Source organism: Pseudorca crassidens, chromosome 1 (genome assembly GCF_039906515.1).
Source record: "Pseudorca crassidens isolate mPseCra1 chromosome 1, mPseCra1.hap1, whole genome shotgun sequence".
Taxonomy (NCBI): Eukaryota; Metazoa; Chordata; class Mammalia; order Artiodactyla; family Delphinidae; genus Pseudorca; species Pseudorca crassidens.
Window position 1 is genome coordinate 130,030,962 of NC_090296.1, and position 21,865 is coordinate 130,052,826.

Sequence of the window (21,865 nt, forward strand, 5' to 3'; positions counted from 1 at the left end):
GGATGCAAAGCAATAATGTTAATAAAAGACACTATTTGCAGAAAGTAAAGGCAAGCCATCAACTGAGAGAAGCTATTCATCACACACATTAAAGGACTCATATCAAGAATACAAGAAGCTTCTATAAACAAAAAGAAGACAAACAGCCTAGTTTAAAAATGGGGAAGAGACTTGAATGATACTTCGTAAAAGAAGATATTTTAATGGCTGGCAAGACTTTGAAAGGAGCTTAATGAAATTAAAACCAGAATGAAATATCAGAATGGCTATAATCAAGAAGAATGACAAGGCCACATTTCACGGCTATGTATGGAGCTCATACAGAGCCAATAGGTGGTAATAGATACCGCTACTTTGGAAATCTCTTTAGTAATGTTTATGATCACTAAACATACACCTTCCCTGTGATCTAAAAAATTTTTTTAGTCAGATAACCAAGAGAAATCAGCACATATGCCCACCAAAAGACATGTACGAATATGTTCATGTCAGCTAAATATTGTGTGCTATACTGAATACCACAGTGAAATACCACGCGCAGAATAAGAAGTAATGGATGCCTGCTACCTGCAGCAACATGGATGCATCTGGACCACATTATGTAGGATGAGAGCCAGCAGTTACATAGAACACACTACACAAGTCTATGTGAGATTCAAGAGCAGGCAAAACCAGTCTGTTGTGATGGAACATGGAATAGTGGTTACCAGGGTCGGTGGTGGCAGTGAAGCTAGCTCAGCACCCGGGAGGGGGCACCGGAAAAATGTTCTGTATCTTAATCTGGACAATAGACACATGTTATTCTTACACATGTGGTATATACATACGTAAAAATTCACTGAGCCATACTTTTAAGATGAGTGCATTTTGTTGTATGTGTATTATCCTTTGATAATAAAATTATTTAAAAGTTGAGAAGAGAAAGTTTTTTTTAAACCACGAAACATCATTATACAATTCAGAAGTAAAGTTTTGAGAGTGGAGGAGATTTTATTCAAACAGAAAACCCAGAAGCAATGAAGAATAAGATCAGCTGATGCAGCAGTTCAGTTTTATTCAGCACCACATCTCGCTAGTTCCTACGCGCCTGTAGGAGGTGAAGTGAGGCCAGGCAAGGAATTCTGAGAGGTATTTCTTGAAGAAGCCGCAAAAGGATCCCTAGCCCAGGCAGTCAGTCTCACCGCCCACTCGGGCTCCCTCCCTCCTCCTGCCAGACGCAGCGGCCAGCCCAGGTCTTCTTGGGAAACCTTGAGTCTGAATCAAATGTCAGCCCTCGAAACAAACAGCAAGCATAGCTAGAGGATGTTCGATATTCACAGAAGTGCATGTGCTCCAACCCTTACCTGTTTCTTAGGTTACTTTTTATTTACCCTTTCCTGAGAACTTGGGGAATGGAATGCAAATGCCGGGCGCCAAGTGGAACCGAACTGTCAGCTTCTCTACTGCTAAAGATGGAGAGGACAGAGGCAAAAAATAAAATAAAATAAAAAAGGAGAGTGAGCACTGCGCATGCTCCGTAAAGCATTTCTTTCCCCCCCTTCCCTCCCTCCCTTTCTATTTGCTTCCCCCACCCTCCCTCGGTCAAGCTGGGCCAGGCAGGAAAATAAGCCAGAAAGCTTTTCTTTTGAAGATTCTAGATTCTTGACCTTGAATTTTGCTTTCACACTTCTGCCCAGAAAGCTTGCTTTGAATTTGCCTTTCCTCAACTCATTTAGCTTTAAAAAAATAAAATAAAATCTTGTTCCAGGCAGCACCATGGGAAGGGGGGCTTTCTATGGTAAAATGTTCAACTCTATCAAGTTGACCCACTAAGTCTAATAAATGGGGCCAAGTACCAGAAGAGATCATGCTACACTCATTCATGATAACAACAGATTGAAAATATGCAAGAAAGGAAAAGACTAAACAACAAAGAGATGTAAAAAGAACATCACATTTTCTTTCCCACTGTTTGTGTTGTAAAAACTTCATTGGACAGTTCTCACTATACTGATATTTTGCAAAAACATTCAAGTATCAGTCTGTTCTATTACAAACAACTTGTAAGCATTTGTACGCATGCTCAAATAATAAAGAATACAGCAAGGAATCTGAAACTTTGCTCGAAGAACCAAACAATAAATGTTTACTGAGCTCCTATTCATCTGAGAAGTAGTATGGCATAGTGATTAAGAGATGTTGGAGCCTGCTACCTGGGTGTTAACTCCCAGTCCTCAACCTCCTAGCTGTGTGATCTTAGGGAAATGACTTAACTTCTCTGTGTGTTTTCTCCATCTTTGAAATGGGAATAGTATCATGAGAGTTAAAATTAGTTCATTTATATAAAACTTTCACATTAGCCCTGGGCCCCTATTATGTTACCAATGTCTGTTATCTTACCCAAGTTCCTATTACTGTGTTTAAAATTGAGTCATAGATGAATTGTTTCTTTTTACATGCAGTTTTCTTGCAGCGCACATAAGAAGTATGTGGAGACTTGACATATTTCTATAAGCAATTAACGAATGATAAGTCATCATCTAACTGATTTTTAAAAAAATAAATTTATTTATTTATTTTTGGCTGCATTGGGTCTTCATTGCTGTGCATGGGCTTTCTCTAGTTGCAGTGAGTGGGGGCCACTCTTTGTTGCAGTACGCGGGCTTCTCATTGTGGTGGCTTCTCTTGTTGCGAAGCATGGGTTCTAGGTGTGCGGGCTTCAGTAGTTGTGGCATGCAGGCTCAGTAGTTGTGACACACAGGCTTAGTTGCTCCGCAGCATGTGGGACCTTCCCCGACCAGGGCTTGGAACCGGTGTCCCCTGCATTGGCAGGCATATTCTTAACCACTGCACCACCAGGCAAGTCCCCATCTAACTGATTTTTAAAGTGCTCAGTTGCAGTGTGGGATAGAGAAAATGAAAGATTAGGACAGAGTATGATAAAGGCTCATACTCCCCTGAAGCTGGGAGAAGTGTTAAAGGTGTTGAAAGTGGCAGAATGTAGGAATGTTGGAAGTCTTCTTTTTTTTTTTTAATATTTTATTTATTTATTTATTACATCTTTATTGGAGTATAATTGCTTTACAATGGTGTGTTAGTTTCTGCTTTATAACAAAGTGAATCAGTTATACATATACATACGTTCCCATATCTCTTCCCTCTTGTGTCTCCCTCCCTCCTACCCTCCCTATCCCACCCCTCCAGGCAGTCACAAAGCACCGAGCTGATCTCCCTGTGCTATGCGGCTGCTTCCCACTAGCTATCTACCTTACGTTTGGTAGTGTATAGGGTAAGCTGTGACAAAGAGAGAGAGAGGCATGGAAGTCTTCATAGTGTCAGGACCTGAGTGAGGGAGCTGTGGAAGGCAGGGGAGGATGTCAGAAGGAGTCCTGGGAAGAAATGAGCTGGAGCGAGCTCAAGGCGACACAGAGACAGATAGAGACAGGAAGATGGCAATGCAAAGGAGGCCACAGCTCCACTGTTAATATATATATATCCTCATCACTAACAACTTCACTCTACTTCATGACCACGTTCATGTTGTTGAACCCAGAAATAAGAGGGAAACACCAGGCAATTTTCAACTTACCCTTGCATATATCCTGTGAACAAAGCTGTTTGACAATATATTAAAGAAACATCACATCTTTATAATTCTATGAATAGTAGTTCAAAATAAAAAAATACTTAATAAGAACTATCTTTTTTTCTCCAATATAAAAGCCAACTTCTTAGTGGATGTACTCTAAGGTACTCTGACACTGTAATTCTTATATGGTGAAAGACTAACATTCTTAATGATTATTACTAATGAAAACATAAATGCAATTTTCAGTCTGTGAGTCTTTGAAAAGCTATTGAATGAAGTGCGCTTCATAGTTCAACCACATGGAACGTCTTTTGCTCTTTTATCTAGGTAGGGATCTTTGTCTCCTACCTTCAACACCTTTTTTCACCACTGCTGTTTATTGGTATATATTAGTCTCTGTGTGCGAAAGGTACACAGCTTTTTTCCAAATACTCCCCAGCAAGCCACTTTTCCTTGCAGAATCTCAGCAGTGTGCGGAAGGGGTTCAGTCGATTTAGCACAACGTGTGCGAAGGAAGGGCTTCTCAGCAGACCGTCTCGCTCCTTCGCCAGGGTGCCTAGGTAGGGACGCTCTGGGAGGTCAGGGAGCGCGGAGAACCGCTACCTAGTGTTGAATTGCGGGGAGGAGGGCATCCCGTCGGGATCGAGGGCTCTTTTCGGACTACCGAGTGCCTATTCCGGGCCCTCCCTCAGGCTCTCGGAGGGATCCCTGAGCCTCCCCGCCCCCGCCCCCGCCCCCGCCGGGCCCCGCCCCCTTCCTGGCTCAAACTACGGGTCCTTTCGAACCTAGCTTTCTTCGCCTCCCGCATTGTCAAACGTGTAATTGGGGGAACTCCACCCAGCCGGGGCCTCCTCGGAGTCGCTGCCAGAGTAGCGGCCGCCTCCCCGCCCCCACCCCGGAGCGCACGGCGGCCGCACAGAGCGCGCAGAGCCCACCGCCCTGGCAGCGGCGCGCGGCGCGGCTCGCGGCTCAGGGCGGGGTGGGCTGCTGCGGGCCGCGGGTCTTCTGGGCCAGGGACCGCCCGCAGCCACCTGCTCCCGCCTGCTGGCTGCGCGGACCTGGCGCCGGTGCGCGGGCGGGGGCTGTGCGCCGCGGGGACCGGGTGTCCCGCGTGAGCCAGGCGGAGCCGCGCGCAGACCCGCCGGCCGTCGGGGGCGCGGCCGGCCGCCAGAGCCCGCACCTGTCCCGCCGCGGCGGCCCGGCACCCGAGTCGCGCCACGTTCGGCGACATCGGAGGCAGCGAGGGCACGGAGAACCGGCGGAGGCGAGGCCCGCGACCCGGAGGAAGCCGCGCGCGGCCCGAGGCCTCGGACCCTGAGCCCCACGTTCCACGGCACCATGGCCCCAAAGCTGCTGTTGCTCCTCTGCCTGTTCTCGGGCTTGCACGCACGGTAAGTGGCGCCCGGGCTCCGCATCTCCGGAGGCTCCGAGACTGGAGGGAGGGCGGCGGGGGGCGCTGTCCCCCGGCCCCAAGTCGCCGGCGCGCCTCGCCGTCCGTCGTCTGGGCTGCGGCATATCCTGCCAGGGCCGCGGGGAGGAGACGGGAAGTCGGCCGGCACCCTACCTGTCCCATCTACCCCGGACATGGCCATCTGCCTCTCCGGGCTGGGCGACTGCAGCCTTCTCTGCAGCCTGAAACATGGGGACTCTGAGATTAATGGGCTCTTCTCCTGAAGCTTTTAGGATCTGGTGGTTTTGAGGGGTTTTGAAAACCAACATCATAGGGGAAAGCCTGTGTCTACCTCCTACCCCTCCCCCAAGTGTTTCAGCGCTGTGCGCGCGCGCGCGCACACACACACACAGCACACACAGCAACATTCTGTATCATTTTCATCACCGAAATTTCCCAAGACCCAGGAGTTACGGTTTCCTACCTGCCCAGTTTAAACCGGTCTTTGTGAGGAGCAGCCGGGCTGGAGGCAGGTGGAGGAGAACTGGGGCAAGGTGGACAGCTGAGAGCCCTGCTTCTCAGAAAGGATTTTCTTCCCAGGTCCTGCGAGCACACGTACAGTACACATATGCACCCCTTCTACATGAGCCACTTTCACACACGGGAGCATGCACAAACCTACCCCTATAAAGCAAGCATGTTGAAATTGATAATGTTATCTACCTAGTAACTGTAAGAAATTACCTCACCATAGATACCCCAACCTTCCTCCCAGGACACCAACCACCTAATGGGAGCTTAGAAATGCTCCAGGAAGAGATGAAGATGGCTCATGAGGGTGGAAAGACAGTGAGACCAGAGGGGTTAAACACTGTTGCTGTGAATATAACTGGAGATTCTGGGTTTGGTTCCTTTAATTCTGTCTCGGGCTAGATCTGTAGCCCAGAACTTGAAGACTGCCCTGTGCTTTACAAATTAGAGCAGCTCCCTTCCTCCCATCCCGCTCACCACCCCAAGAATCTCAGGGCATCCCTACCCCCAAAACACTTTTGTTTTGACACCATCTTCATTTCCTAGATCTGGGAGCTAGAAAACTAGAGAGCCTTCCTGTGGGCTATAAACCCTGCAGTTGTTAATAGGCAATACCTGGAGGTCTTGCATGTTCATTCACATTTGTGAAGTACCAAAGAACTAGGAAGGTACATTAACAAATCCTACAAGACGTGAATGTGAATGGGTCATAGTTCTCCCTCCCTACCTTTGACAGACCCTGAGGAAGAAAGTCCTGGCCCTCCCCACCGCACACTGCTGGTCTTTGCTAAGAGTTGAGAGTGAGAAAGGCAGATTGTGTGTGCTGGGGAAGGCAGACTCATGGCAGCTCTTCCAATCAGGCTGCACACTCCTTGGGCCTTCAACTGAAGTTTCTTCCTATCTAAGGAGCTAGCTGGGAAGGGAGATAGGAGTGCACTCTCTGAGGTTGATCATGCCTGGATGTATCTCTTTTTAGAAGCAGACAACACCAGGCACAATGTGGAGGTCCCAGGTCATATACAGATCTGAGGTTATATCTAATCGACCTTCCTGTTGCCACCGACTGGATGCAGTGACCTGCAGTTCAGGGTTAGATAATCAGCTGTTTATAGATACATGTTAGAAGGAAACCCGCTATTGTCTTCATTACTTTATGTGCTTAGTAGGAAGGTATCTGGGTGGCTAACTTGAAGTGCTCAGGTGTCTAGGGATTCCCAAACACACATACAATCTCTGGGGATTCTTCATCCTTTCATTTTGCCAAGGCAGGTGTAACAACTTTAATATGTTCTATGTCTGGGTTGATTCCATGGCCTTGATAATAGAGGTTGCATATCAGTTGAAAAAAATCCAAGTTTTAAACTAATTTTGTTGCTGTATACCTCTCCTTTGAAAGTGTCTTTGCTCTTTGAATGGGTTTTACAGACATGTAAAGTAATCTGATGTCCAGCATCACCTTTCAAAACTGTTATTAAGTCTGAGAGGGTTCTCATTTGCACTCTGGCATGCCTTCCTGGTGTTGAAGAGCCCTAGAGAAGGCTCTGACAGTTGTGCTCCATGGTGATGGCTTGGCAGCTCCGTGGAGAGAAAATAACCCATTCTGACACTTATGGAGGAGCTTATTCTACATTAAAACACATTAAGTCACACCTGGACCTTGGTGATACCATAAGCGGATGGCTAACTGCTTTCTGAGGTTTAGGAGCTCCTTTTTATGTTTATAGATACATCCAACTTTGTCTCTGTCCTTGTAGCAGAAGAGAATATGTAAGACATGAAAATACTATATGATGGCTGAGCTGTCACTACATCACCAATTTGTTTTTAAGAAAAATGTAATGATGGTGTTTAGGACCCAACAATCCTGATAACATAACACTGATTAAGATTATATATAACCCACTTAGAATTTAGAAAAATAGAACATTTTTGTTTTATTCACGTTCTGGTGAGTCCCTGAGATTGGGTTTTCATCAAAGGGAGGATTTTCCTTTGGGCTGGTGGTCCGGCACTAGCACTGGGAAGCTTCGATTTCATTCTCTGAAGTCCTGCAGCAAACTGACATGGCATCAAGATTGGGAGGAGCCCAGTGTCGGCCCAGAGCATCGCTGCCTGTGTGCTGCCCGCTGTCCCCCCCAACCCAGCCACAGAGCCACGAGTGTCCCATTTTTACCTCCCGAAGGGGAAGGGGCAGGAGAGGATGCTGCAGCTGTTCCTTTCTTTGTCTCCTCCCTCACCTACACTGAGCTAAGAAGCTTACGCAATTTCAGGAAAACCCTCTCATCACCACTTGACTGCTAGAGGGAGAATTAGTCTCATAATACCTGTTATTGACATAGCTCAAAGTATTTTTCAGAAACTAAGGCTGTGTATACAGAAAACTGATGAAGAGTTAGTGTGCTCCTTCTGTGAACATATGAGTGTTGGGGCAAGAGAAGATACAGGGCATGGAGAGCATGGTCTGGTCTGTGCTGGTGAGCTGTCTCTGGGGATGAGGGAGGGGAGGGGAGGGGAAGAGACAGACAGCAGAGGAAGAGAGGACCGCACTGTGGGCGAGTTGGAAGGAGTCCTGAGGATGCTGTATGTGATCCTCCCAGGTGATCTGTCTCTCTGTCCATAGTCTCCCAAGTGTTTTTGCTGTGGACTAAATTGCCAGGTCCTGTGGGCAATGGTTGGCTCCCAGCAATCCATGTCCTGCAGAACCTGCTTCCACCCACTTTTTTGTAAGATGATAAAATTAACATTCCTGACAATATTCCTGATAAAATAAAATATTCTGCATTTAAAATTCTGTAGTGTTATTTATAAAACATCAGGCTTACAAATAATGAAATGAAGTATATCAGTTCTTGAATATGTGTCCCAAATTTTACAAGTTCCTACTGATGGTGAATATTCAGTGTGAAAAAAATCCACGGCAACTTATAGTTCCTATGGATGATTTATTCTAAACTTCCAGTCAAGAAATAGAATTATAGTTTAATATCAGCCAAGGAAAAAATTAAAAGATGTCAATCTTTGAGATATATGCCATATATTTATTATCAAAACTTCATGTAAGTGTATATATTCATATAGGACTAGACTGACACTGTTCTGATCTATGTTAAGGCTAGTTAACACTCATAAAAAGACTCATGTACATATGACACATACATAGATTATACAGATGTTATATATTATAGTTACATGTTATATTATGTAAGTATATATATATGATTCTGAGGCGTTAGACAAAGTAGAGATAATAAACTTTAAAAAGTTTATTCTTTTCATTTATTTCATGTTCATTACAGATAATTTAGACCATTCTAAAAACTAACTTAAAGACACACGTCCCAGAACACAACTGCCCTGAGATGTTGTTGCCATTTTGGCTCCCATCTGGGAAGCTAATCAGAAATGAGCTCATACTCAGGACAAATAAACCTCAATGCAATTTTCTGTTCTATATTTTGTTCTCTTTTGTGAAGAAAAAAAGTCATTACGGTGCACCCACTGACAAGCCATAAAGGAAGAAGGTTGCTTGTTTGTGTGATGAGCTTTTTTGCCCCGGTAAATGGCAGGCCCCCTGGAAGTGCTACTTTGAAGAGAAGACTCTGCTCTTTTCAGGCCTGGATGGCTGTGTTGCTGAGATGGCCTCACTCACTAAGGAAGCTAGCTTGTCATTTTGAGACCTCTCCATTCGAGTACTCCTGTGAGCATGTATCACCCAGGAGAGGCGCCTGTCAGGCTCAGCCCTGCTCAGGAGAGACTCAGATATGCTCACCGTTCATTTGGACACATTTATTAAAGGGCCAAATGGTAAAGACATATTAGAAAGGTTTTAATTTTTAATGTCTATATTAGCCTGCTCTGTAAGAGATGAATCAGTTTGTGTGGTAGGAGGCATGTAAAATCACCAGAGGGTGTTTACCAACCAATATCGCTGTTCGTTGGCACCCCACATGGGTGCTGGCCAAGCATACCACCTCCTCGTATCCCTGTGTCTGCCTAGACCAAAGGTGCTAGTCTCCATGAGAAGCACAGAGTCAGATTCAACAATTTTCAGTGAGTGCATTCTGAAGAAGCTGTTCTTACCTTCAACTAAAATGAGGTCTTGGCAGTGGGGAGTGGAAACAGCAAGATGTTTGTGCCTTGACCTTCAGAGGTTCTCAAGGTTGATCCAAGGAAGGCTGACTCTGCTGGTTGGCCTTCATGCATTGAGTTATTATGATGTCTATGGTTTAACATGGACATGGAATCATTTTGTGACATTTAATGAAAACATCATGCTATGTTAATAGTACTATCATTCTTGTTGGATTCTTTCTTATTTGTGTTTTGTTTTACTTTTTTAATTTTAGAGATAATCTATTGGTTGGGATGAGTGTACTAGGGCCTTTCTACCTATTTCAGTGGTGCTTGGGTGAGCCAAAGCTTGACACTTCCTGGAGCCATTGCTACAACTTATATGTCATACTTTGTGCCATAATTACAGATCCAGAAAGGTGGAAGAGGATGAATATGAAGATTCTTCATCAAACCAAAAGTGGGTCTTGGCTCCAAAATCCCAAGATACAGATGTGACTCTTATTCTCAACAAGTTGCTGAGAGAATATGATAAGAAGCTGAGGCCTGATATTGGAAGTGAGTGTTGATGTTTGTTATTCCAGTAGGAAACATACTGTAATATATTTTTAAAGTTTTTATTTTAAATAATTATAAAATCACAGGAAGTTGCAAAGGTAGTGCAGTCACACAATTCGTGGGTATCAAACCAGGAGTTGACATTGGTACAGTGTGTGTACGTGGCTCCACATCATCTTGTCATGTGTGGATCTGTGTAATGACCACTATAATTGAGATGCAGAACCGTTTTATCACCATGAAGATTCCCCTCCTCCAAAATTTCTAACCCATCAGCCACTAATTTGGTCTCTATTTCCGTATTTTTGTCATTTTGAGAATGTTGCGTATGTGCACTCATTCAGTACGTGACCTTTTGAGATTGGCTTTTCTTCCCTCAGCAAAATGATTTTGAGATCCATTCAAGTTGTTGCCTGTATCAGTAGTTTGCTTTTTTTATTGCTAAGCAATCTTCCATGGTATGGATAGACAAAAGTTTGATTAATGTTTATTGAGGAACATTTTGGTTGTTTCCAGGTTTGGACTATTACAAATAAATGACTGTGTGCATTTCTATGCAGGTAATTTGCATGGACATAAGATTTTATTCTCTGGGATAAATGCCCAGGAGTACGATTGCTAGGTCCTATGATAAATGTTGGTTTAATTATTTTTAAGAAACTGTCAAACTCTTTTCCAAACTTTCTGTACCATTTTCTGTCCCAACATCACTATGTGAGAGATCTTCACCAGCAATTGGTATTGTCACTATTTTTTTATTAACATCTTTATTGGGGTATAATTGCTTTACAATGGTATGTTAGTTTCTGCTTTATAACAAAGTGAATCAGTTATACATATACATATGTTCCCATATCTCTTCCCTCTTACATCTCCCTCCCTCCCACCCTCCCTATCCCACCCCTCCAGGCGGTCACAAAGCACCGAGCTGATATCCCTGTGCTATGCAGCTGCTTCTCACTAGCTATCTACCTTACATTTGGTAGTGTATATATGTCCATACCTCTCTCTTGCTTTGTCACAGCTCACCCTTCCCCCTCCCCATATCCTCAAGTCCGTTCTCCAGTAGGTCTGTGTCTTTATTCCTGTCTTACCCCTGGGTTCTTCATGACATATTTTTTTCCCTAAATTCCATATATATGTGTTAGCATACGGTATTTGTCTTTCTCTTTCTGACTTACTTCACTCTGTATGACAGATTCTAGGTCTATCAACCTCATTACAAATAGCTCAATTTTGTTTCTTTTTATGACTGAGTAATATTCCATTGTATATATGTGCCACATCTTCTTTATCCATTCATCCGATGATGGGCACTTAGGTTGTTTCCATCTCTGGGCTATTGTAAATAGAGCTGCAATGAACATTTTGGTACATGATTCTTTTTGAATTTTGGTTTTCTCAGGGTATATGCCCAGTAGTGGGATTGCTGGGTCATATGGTAGTTCTATTTATAGTTTTTTAAGGAACCTCCATACTGTTCTCCATAGGGGCTGTACACATTCCCACCAGCAGTGCAGGAGTGTTCCCTTTTCTCCACACCCTCTCCAGCATTTATTGTTTCTAGATTTTTTGATGATGACCATTCTGACTGGTGTGAGATGATATCTCATTGTAGTTTTGATTTGCATTTCCCTATTGATTAATGATGTTGAGCATTCTTTCATGTGTTTGTTGGCAGTCTGTATATCTTCTTTAGAGAAATGTCTATTTAGGTTTTCTGCCCATTTTTGGATTGGGTTGTTTGTTTTTCTGTTATTGAGCTGCATGAGCTGCTTGTAAATTTTGGAAATTAATCCTTTGTCAGTTGCTTCATTTGCAAATATTTTCTTCCATTCTGAGGGCTGTCTTTTGGTTTTGTTTATGGCTTCCTCTGCTGTGCAAAAGCTTTGAAGTTTCATTAGGTCCCATTTGTTTATTTTTATTTCCATTTCTCTAGGAGGTGGGTCAAAAAGGATCTTGCTGTGATTATGTCATAGAGTGTTCTGCCTCTGTTTTCCTCTAAAAGTTTGAGAGTTTCTGGCCTTACATTTAGGTCTTTAATCCATTTTGAGCTTGTTTTTGTGTATGGTGTTAGGGAGTGATCTAATCTCATACTTTTACATGTACCTGTCCAGTTTTCCCAGCATCACTTACTGAAGAGGCTGTCCTTGCTCCACTGTGCATTCCTGCCTCCTTTATCAAAGGTAAGGTGACCATATTTGCGTGGGTTTATCTCTGGGCATTCTATCCTGTTCCATTGATCTATCTTTCTGTTTTTGTGCCACTACCATACTGTCTTGATTACTGTAGCTTTGTAGTATAGTCTGAAGTCAGGGAGCCTGATTCTTCCAGCTCCATTTTTCGTTCTCAAGATTGCTTTGGCTATTCGGGGTCTTTTGTGTTTCCATACAAATTGTGAAATTTTTTGTTCTAGTTCTGTGAAAAATGCCAGTGGTAGTTTGATAGGGATTGCATTGAATCTATAGATTGCTTTGGGTAGTAGAGTCATTTTCACAATGTTGATTCTTCCAATCCAAGAACATGGTATATCTCTCCATCTGTTTGTATCATCTTTAATGTCTTTCATCAGTGTCTTATAATTTTATGCATACAGGTCTTTTGTCTCCTTGGGTAGGTTTATTCCTAGATATTTTATTCTTTTTGTTGCAATGGTAAATGGGAGTGTTTTCTTGATTTCACTTTCAGATTTTTCATCATTAGTATATAGGAATGCCAGAGATTTCTGTGCATTAATTTTGTATCCTGCTACTTTACCAAATTCATTGATTAGCTCTAGTAGTTTTCTGGTAGCATCTTTAGGATTCTCTATGTATACTATCATGTCATCTGCAAACAGTGACAGCTTTACTTCTTCTTTTCTGATTCGGATTCCTTTTATTTCCTTTTCCTCTCTGATTGCTGTGGCTAAAACATCCAAAACTATATTGAATAAGAGTGTTGAGAGTGGGCAACCTTGTCTTGTTCCTGATCTTAGTGGAAATGGTTTCAGTTTTTCACCTTTGAGGATGATGTTGGCTGTGGGTTTGTCATATATGGCCTTTATTATGTTGAGGACAGTTCCCTCTATGCCTACTTTCTGCAGGGTTTTCATCATATATGGGTGTTGAATTTTGTCAAAAGATTTCTCTGCATCTATTGAGATGATCATATGGTTTTTCTCCTTCAATTTGTTAATGGTTTATCACATTGATTGATTTGCGTATATTGAAGAATCCTTGCATTCCTGGAATAAACCCCACTTGATCATGGTGTATGATCCTTTTAATGTGCTGTTGGATTCTGTTTCCTAGTAGTTTGTTGAGGATTTTTGCATCTATGTTCATCAGTGATATTGGCCTGTAGTTTTCTATCTTTGTGACATCCTTGTCTGGTTTTGGTATCAAGGTGATGGTGGCCTCGTAGAATGAATTTCGGAGTGTTCCTCCCTCTGCTATATTCTGGAAGAGTTTGAGAAGGATAGGTGTTAGCTCTTCTCTAAATGTTTGATAGAATTCACCTGTGAAGCCATCTGGTCCTGGGCTTTTGTTTGTTGGAAGATTTTTAATCACAGTTTCAATTTCAGTGCTTGTGATTGGTCTGTTCATATTTTCTATTTCTTCCTGATTCAGTCTTGGCAGGTTGTGCATTTCTAAGAATTTGTCCATTTCTTCCTGGTTGTCCATTTTATTGGCATAGAGTTGCTTGTAGTAATCTCTCATGATCTTTTGTATTTCTGCAGTGTCAGTTGTTACGTCTCCTTTTTCATTTCTAATTCTATTGATTTGAGTCTTCTCCCTTTTTATCTTGATGAGTCTGGCTAACGGTTTATCTATTTTGTTTATCTTCTCAAAGAACGAACTTTTAGTTTTATTGATCTTTGCTATTGTTTCCTTCATTTCTTTTTCATTTATTTCTGATCTGATTTTTATGATTTCTTTCCTTCTGCTAACTTTGGGGATTTTTTGTTCTTCTTTCTCTAATTGCTTTAGGTGCAGGTTAGGTTGTTAATTCGAGATGTTTCCTCTTTCTTAAGGTGGGCTTGTATAGCTGTAAACTTCCCTCTTAGAACTGCTTTTGCTGCATCCCATAGGTTTTGGGGTGTCAAGTCTCCATTGTCATTTGTTTCTAGGTATTTTTTAATTTCCTCTTTGATTTCTTCAGTGGTCACTTCGTTATTATGTAGTGTATTGTTTAGCCTCCATGTGTTTGTAGTTTTTACAGATCTTTTCCTGTAATTGATATCTAGTCTCATGGCATTGTGGTCAGAAAAGATACTTGATACAATTTCAATTTTCTTAAATTTACCAAGGCTTGATTTGTGACCCAAGATATGATCTATCCTGGAGAATGTTCCCTGAGCACTTGAGAAAAATGTGTATTCTGTTGTTTTTGGGTGGAGTGCCCTATAAATATCAATTAAGTCCTTGTTTAATGTATCATTTAAAGCTTGTGTTTCCTTATTTATTTTCATTTTGGATGATCTGTCCATTTTTGAAAGTGGGGTGTTAAAGTCCCCTACTCTGATTGTGTTACTGTCGATTTCCCCTTTTATGGCTGTTAGTATTTGCCTTATGTATTGAGGTGCTCCTATGTTGGGTGCATAAATATTTACAATTGTTATATCTTCTTCTTGGTTCGCTCCCTTGATCATTATGTAGTGTCCTTCTTTGTCTCTTCTAATAGTCTTTATTTTCAAGTCTCTTTTTTCTGATTTGAGAATTGCTACTCCAGCTTTCTTTTGGTTTCCATTTACATGTAATATCTTTTTCCATCCCCTTACTTTCAGTCTGTATGTGTCTCTAGGTCTGAAGTGGGTCTCTGGTAGACAGCATATATATGGGTCTTGTTTTTGTATCCATTCAGCCAATCTGTGTCTTTTCGTGGGAGCATTTAATCCATTTACATTTAAGGTAATTATCGATATGTATGTTCCTATTCCCATTTTCTAAATTGTTTTGGGTTCGTTTTTATAGGTCTTTTCCTTCTCTTGTGTTTCTTGCCTAGAGAAGGTCCTTTAGCATTTGTTTAAAGCTGGTTTGGTCGTGCTGAACTCTCTCAGCTTTTGCTTGTCTGTAAAGGTTTTTATTTCTCCATCAAATCTGAATGAGATCCTTGCTGGGTAGATCATCTTGGTTCTTGGTTTTTCTCCTTCATCACTTTAAATATGTCCTGCCAGTCCCTTCTGGCTTGCAGAGTTTCTGCTGAAAGATCAGCTGTTAACCTTATGGGGATTCACTTGTGTGTTATTTGTTGTTTTTTCCCTTGGTGCTTTTAATATGCTTTCTTTGTATTTAATTTTTGACAGTTTGATTAATATGTGTCTTGGCGTATTTCTCCTTGGATTTATCCTGTATGGGACTCAGTGTGCTTCCTGGACTTGATTAACTATTTCCTTTCCCATATTAGGGAAGTTTTCAACTGTAATCTCTTCAAATATTATCTCAGTCCCTTTCTTTTTCTCTTCTTCTTCTGGAAACCCTATAATTCGAATGTTGGTGTGTTTAATGTTGTCCCAGAGGTCTCTGAGACTGTCCTCAGTTCTTTTCATTCTTTTTTCTTTATTCTGCTCTGCAGTAGTTATTTCAACTATTTTATCTTCCCGGACACTTATCCGTTCTTCTGCCTCAGTTATTCTGCTATTTATCCCATCTAGAGTATTTTTCATTTCTTTTATTGTGTTGTTCATCAATGTTTGTTTCATCTTTAGTTATTCTAGGTCCTTGTTAAATGTTTCTTGCATTTTGTCTATTCTATTTCCAAGATTTTGGATTATCTGTACTATCATTATTCTGAATTCTTTTTCAGGTAGACTGCCTATTTCCTCTTCATTTGTTAGGTCTGGTGTGTTTTTGTCTTGCTCCTTCATCTGCTGTGTGTTTTTCTGTCTTCTCATTTTGCTTATCTTACTGTGTTTGGAGTCTCCTTTTTGCAGGCTGCAGGTTCCTAGTTCCCGTTGTTTTTGATGTCTGTCCCCAGTGGCTAAGGTTGGTTCAGTGCATTGTGTAGGCCTCCTGGTGGAGGGGACTAGTGCCTGTGTTCAGGTGGATGAGGCTGGATCTTGTCTCCTGGTGGGCAGGTCCACGTCTTGTGGTGTGTTTTGGGGTGTCTGTGGACTTATTATGATTTTAGGCAGCCTCTCTGCTAAAGGGTGGGGTTGTGTTCCTGTCTTGCTAGTTGTTTGGCATAGGGTGTCCAGCACTGTAGCTTGCTGGTCATTGAGTGAAGCTGGCTGCTGGTGTTGAGATGGAGATCTCTGGGAGATTTTCGCCGTTTGATATTATGTGGAGCTGGGAGGTCTCTTGTGGACCAGTGTCCTGAAGTGGGCTCTCCCACCTCAGAGGCACAGCACTGACTCCTGGCTGGAGCACCAAGAGCCTTTCATCCACTGGCTCAGAATAAAAGGGAGAAAAAGTAGAGAGAAAGAATTAGTAGAAGTAGGAAGAAAGAATGAATGAAAGAAAGAAAGAAAGAAAGGAGGGAAGGAAGGAAGGAAGAAAGAAAGAAAGAAAGAAGGAAAGATAGAAAGAAAGAAGGGAGGGAGGGATGGTGGGAGGGAGGAAGGAAGGAAGGAAGGAGGGAAGGAAGGAAAAAAGAAAGAAAGAAAGAAGATAAAGTAAAATAAAATAAAGTAAAATATAATCAAGTTATTAAATGAGAAATAATTATTAAGAAAAAGAACAAAAAAAACGGACAGATAGAACCTTAAGACAAATGGTGGAAGCAAAGCTATACAGACAAAATCTCACACGGAAGCATACACATATACACTCACAAAAAGAGGAAAAGGGGAAAAAAATCATAAATCTTGCTTTCAAAGTCCACCTCCTCAATTTGGGATGATTCGTTGTCTATTCATGTATTCCACAGATGCAGGGTACATCAAGTTGATTGTGGAGCTTTAATCCGCTGCTTCTGAGGCTGCTGGGAGAGATTTCCCTTTCTCTTCTTTGTTCTCACAGCTCCCAGGGTCTCAGCTTTGGATTTGGCCCCGCCTCTGCGTGTAGGTCGCTGGCGGACGTCTGTTTCTTCTCAGACAGGACGGGGTTAAAGGAGCCGCTGATTCTGGGGCTCTGGCTCACTCAGGCCGGGGGGAGGGAGGGGCGTGGAGTGCGGGGTGAGCCTGCGGCGGCAGAGGCTGGGATGACATTGCACCAGCCCGAGACCCGCCGTGCGTTCTCCCGGGGAAGTTGTCCCTGGATCCCGGGAATCTGGCAGTGGCGGGCTGCACAGGCTCCCCGGAAGAGGGGTGTGGATAGTGACCTGTGCTGGCACCCAGGCCCTTTGATGGCGGCAGCAGCAGCCTTAGCATCTCCCGCCCGGCTCTGGGGTCTGCGCTTTTAGCCACGGCTCGCGCCCGTCTCTGGAGTTCCTTTAAGCAGCGCTCTTAATCCCCTCTCCTCGCGCACCAGGAAACAAAGAGGGAAGAAAAAGTCTCTTGCCTCTTCGGCAGCTCCAGACCTTTTCCTGGACTCCCTCCCGGCTAGCCGTGGTGAACTAACCCCTTCAGGCTGTGTTCACGCAACCAACCCCAGTCCTCTCCCTGCTCTCCAACCGAAGCCCGAGCCTCACCTCGCAGCCCCGCCTGCCCCGGCGGGTGAGCAGACAAGCCTCTCAGGCTGTTGAGTGCCGGTTGGCACCGATCCTCTGTGCGGGAATCTCTCCGCTTTGCCCTTCACACCCCTGTTGCTGCGCTCTGCTCCACGGCGCCGAAGCTACCCCCTCCGGCACCCGCAGTCTCCGCCCGTGAAGGGGCTTCCTAGTGTGTGGAAACCTTTCCTCCTTCACAGCTCCCTCCCACTGGTGCAGGTCCCATCCCTATTCTTTTGTCTCTGTTTTTTCTTTTGCCTTACCCAGGTACGTGGGGACTTTCTTGCCTTTTGGGAGGTCTGAGGTCTTCTGCCTTTATTCAGTAGGTGTTCTGTAGGAGTTGCTCCACGTGTAGATGTATTTCTGATGTATCTGTGGGGAGGAAGGTGATCTCCGCGTCTTAGTCTTCCACCATCTTCCCCTCCGCCTGTCACTATTTTTTGTTTTAGCTCCTCTAACAGGTGTATGTCCAATAGATTGATATATCTTTTTTTTTTTTTTTTTTTTTTTTTTTTTATTTTTGGCTGCGTTGGGTCTTCGTTGCTACATGCAGGCTTTCTCTAGTTGCAGTGAGCGGGGGCTACTCTTTGTTGTGGTGCGCGGGCTTCTCATTGTGGTGGCTTCTCTTGCTGCAGAGCACGGGCTCTAGGCACGCAGGCTTCAGTAGTTGCAGCATGTGGGCTCAGTAATTGTGGCTCGTGGGCTCTAGAGTGCAGGCTCAGTAGTTGTAGCTCACGGGCTTCGTTGCTCCGCAGCACATGGGATCTTCCTGGACCAGGGCTTGAAACCATGTCCCCTTCATTGGTAGGTGGATTCTTAACCACTGTGCCACCAGGGAAGTCCTCAACCTCTTTATTTTTCAAAATTATTTTAGCTCTTATAATACATATTTTTCATATGAATTCTAGAATTATCTTGTCTGTATCTACAAAAATATCTTGTGTTAAATCTTTATATCAATTTGGGAAGAATTGACATCTTTACTATGTTGAGTATTTTGATCCATAGACAGGATATGTCTTTTCATTTATTTAGATCTTCTTTAGTACCTTACATTCAGTGTTTTACAGTTTTTAGTATACAAGTTCTGAATATATTTTGTTAGATTTGCACCTAAGTATTTCATGGTTTTGGAGTGCTTGTAAATGGTACTGTATTTTAAAATTTTCTTCTCCCTATGTTCATTGCTAGTATACAGAAATATGGTTACTTTTTGTAAGTTAATGTTGCGTCCTCTGACTTGCCAAGCTCAGTAGTTTTAGGAAGTTTTTTTGTTTGTTTGTTTTTGATAGGTTCCTTGGGATTTTCTATGTACATCATCAGGTCTCCTGCGATTGAGACTTTTATTTCTTGCTTTCCCATCTGTATACCTTTTATTATTATTTTTCTTACCTTGTTGCACTGGCTAGAACTTCCAATGCTACATGAATAGTAGTAGTGTGAGTGGACATCTTGCTTTGTTCTGGATCTTAGAGGAAAAGCATTCAGTCTTTCACAATTAAGTGTAATGTTAGCTAGAGATATTTTATATATATTTTCACCAAGTTGAGAAATTTCCCTCTATTTCTAGTTTTCTGAGAGAATATTTTATTTTGTCATGAATGGGTGTTGAACTTTGCCAAATACATTTTCTGGATCAGTTGATATGATCATGTGATTTTTTTTTTTTTACACAGCTAATATGGTGAATTACATTGGTTGATTTTCAAATACTGAGCCAGCTTTGCATCCCCAGGATAAACCACACCTACTTATCATGTTTAATAATACTCTTTTTTGAAAACTTTTAATATATTGCAGTATTCTATTTGCTAATCCTTTATAAACCTTTTAATATCAGTGGGGCCTATAATAATATTCCTTGCTTCATTTCTGATATTGGTAATTTGTGTCACCATTCTTTTTTTCTTTGTCATCTTGCTAGAGGTTGGTTCCATTGACCTTTTTGAAGAACCAACTTTTTGTTTCATTATTTTTCTGTATTGCTTTTCTATTTTCAATTTTATTATATTTTGCTATTTATCTTTATTATTACTTTCTTCTGTTTGCTTTGGGTTTATTTTGCTCCTCTTTTTTGAGGTAGCATTTAGAGTCTCGACTTGAGACTATTCTTTTCTAATGTAAGCATTTAATGCTCTAAATTGCACTTTCTGCACTGTTTTAGCTGTATCTTACAGATTTTGCTCTTTTGTATTTTCATTTTCATTCAGTTCAATGTATTTTTTTAACTTCCCCTGAGACTTTTTCCCCCTTTAACTCATGGATTATTTATTTATTCATATTTTTAAAAATTTATTCATTATTTTTTGGCTGCGTTGGGTCTTCATTGCCACATGCGGGCTTTCTCTAGTTGAGGTGAGCAGGGGCTACTCTTCATTGTGGTGCGCGGGCTTCTCACTGTGGTGGCTTCTCTTGTTGTGGAGCACGGGCTCTAGGTGCATGGGCTTCAGTAGTTGTGGCATGCGGGCTCAGTAGTTGTGGTTCATGGGCTCTAGAGTGTAGGCTCAGTAGTTGTGGCACACAGGCTTAGTTGCTCCATGGCATAAAGGATCTTCCTGGACCAGGGCTCGAACCCATGTCCCCTGCATTGGCAGGTGGATCCTTAACCACTGTGCCACCAGGGAAGCCCCCTCGTGGATTATTTAGAAGTGTGTTTTTAGTTTCCAAGTGTTTGAAAGTCTTCCTGTTATCTGTTGCTAATTTCTAGTTTGGTTCCATTGTGATCAGAGAACATACTCCGTACGAGTTCAAAATTCTTTTAAATTTGTTACTATTTAATTTATGGCCCAGTATATGTTTTGTTTTGGTGAATGTTCCATGGATACTTGAAAAGAATGTGTATTCTGCTGTTACTGGATGAATTGGATCCTGTTGTTTGATACTTTTGTTGAGTTCTTCTATATCTTTGCTGATTTTCTATCTAATTTTTCTATCAATTGTTTTGATAGATTAACAATTGATAGATTTAAAAAGACCAAGACAAGGGTAGTGTTCTTGGCCAGGAGAGAAATGCATACCTATTCATGGTGATGGTCAGAGAACATGGGGGTTGTTGCAGACACATTTTTCGTAGGATGCACCTAGTCTATGGCTTGTTTCCTCTTCTCCATGGGGCTCAGTTTCATTTAGAGCCCTGCAGCTTGCCAACCCTCACACTACCCCAGCTGCCCCGTCCCTCTGTTTTTCCAAGTTTGAGCCTCATTCTCCAATTTATCTGTATCAAGACATAGAATTACACTGGTCCCAGTAGGCATAGAATTTCAAAATCCTTGTGGTGTAGTGTGCAGAGGGTTTGGAGATACATGTCCTGTGCAGTATTGGAGCAGTCTTGTCATCTTTCTGTGTCTCAGTTGCCTCTTTCATATGATGAAGGAGGGGAACAAATTACTCTTAAACTTCCTTCTTGCTGTAAGGTATTTATTCACTGAGCAATACATCTAAATTACCATTGCACAAGGTTCATAAATTCAATTGTCACCACAGTTTTCCCATCATAAATACGTAAAAAGTCTACCCAGTATGAAAAGTGTGCAGCAATTCTGCATTTACATGGAAAGAGAAGATTGAGAAAATGTTACTAATTTTCTCATTAATTGTCAGACACTGTGCTTGACCTTAGAGCAAAGATAAATAAGACTCGCTCTTTGCCCTTCTGGGTAAGTTTAGTCCAATTGGTCCTTTGTTTATCTTGTGCTAGAACATAGCAAAGTGCCTTCCATACGTGGTGCCATTGGAAATATTATTCAGCACCACATTCATCCTCTGAGGGGGAAAATTGGAAGAAAGTGGGTGAAAATGGGTAGAAAGTGGGTAAGCTTGGCTTCCAACCCAGATCTCTCTGACTCTAGCTAGATCACTGCACTATTTATAGAAAATGCAAGGCAAGTCCATTCAAAATCAGGGGGCCCCTCTTACATACTCACATGACACAACACTTGGGAGGGGATGTTCTAAGGCTTTGTCATGTGCAACAGGCAAGCAGAATTCACAATTCTAAAGATTTTATTTTTCCTCTAAGGAAAAATAAGGAATTGTGAATTTTCCAAATGAAACAGCATAATACAAAGAACAAATGCTTCTTTCTTAGAAGGCAGCTCTTCTAAAGCCTCATGTCATTTGGTCCTCAGAAGTCATTTTCATATATCAGAAGGGCTCTGTGGTTTTTGAGTGAAAGAGAT

At 42.4% G+C, this 21,865-nt stretch overlaps 1 protein-coding gene across 1 annotated transcript in view; it reads left to right on the top strand.

The window, feature by feature from the left end:
• Positions 1-4,498: 4,498 nt before the first annotated feature.
• GABRG3 (gamma-aminobutyric acid type A receptor subunit gamma3) overlaps positions 4,499-21,865 on the top strand; it is a 630,845-nt gene continuing 613,478 nt past the window's right edge. Inside the window, exons 1-2 of the mRNA XM_067755811.1 lie at positions 4,499-4,959; positions 9,970-10,118. Of these exons, the coding sequence (XP_067611912.1) occupies positions 4,907-4,959; positions 9,970-10,118 (202 nt within the window). The 5' untranslated portion in view covers positions 4,499-4,906. The remainder of the gene's footprint in view (positions 4,960-9,969; positions 10,119-21,865) is intronic.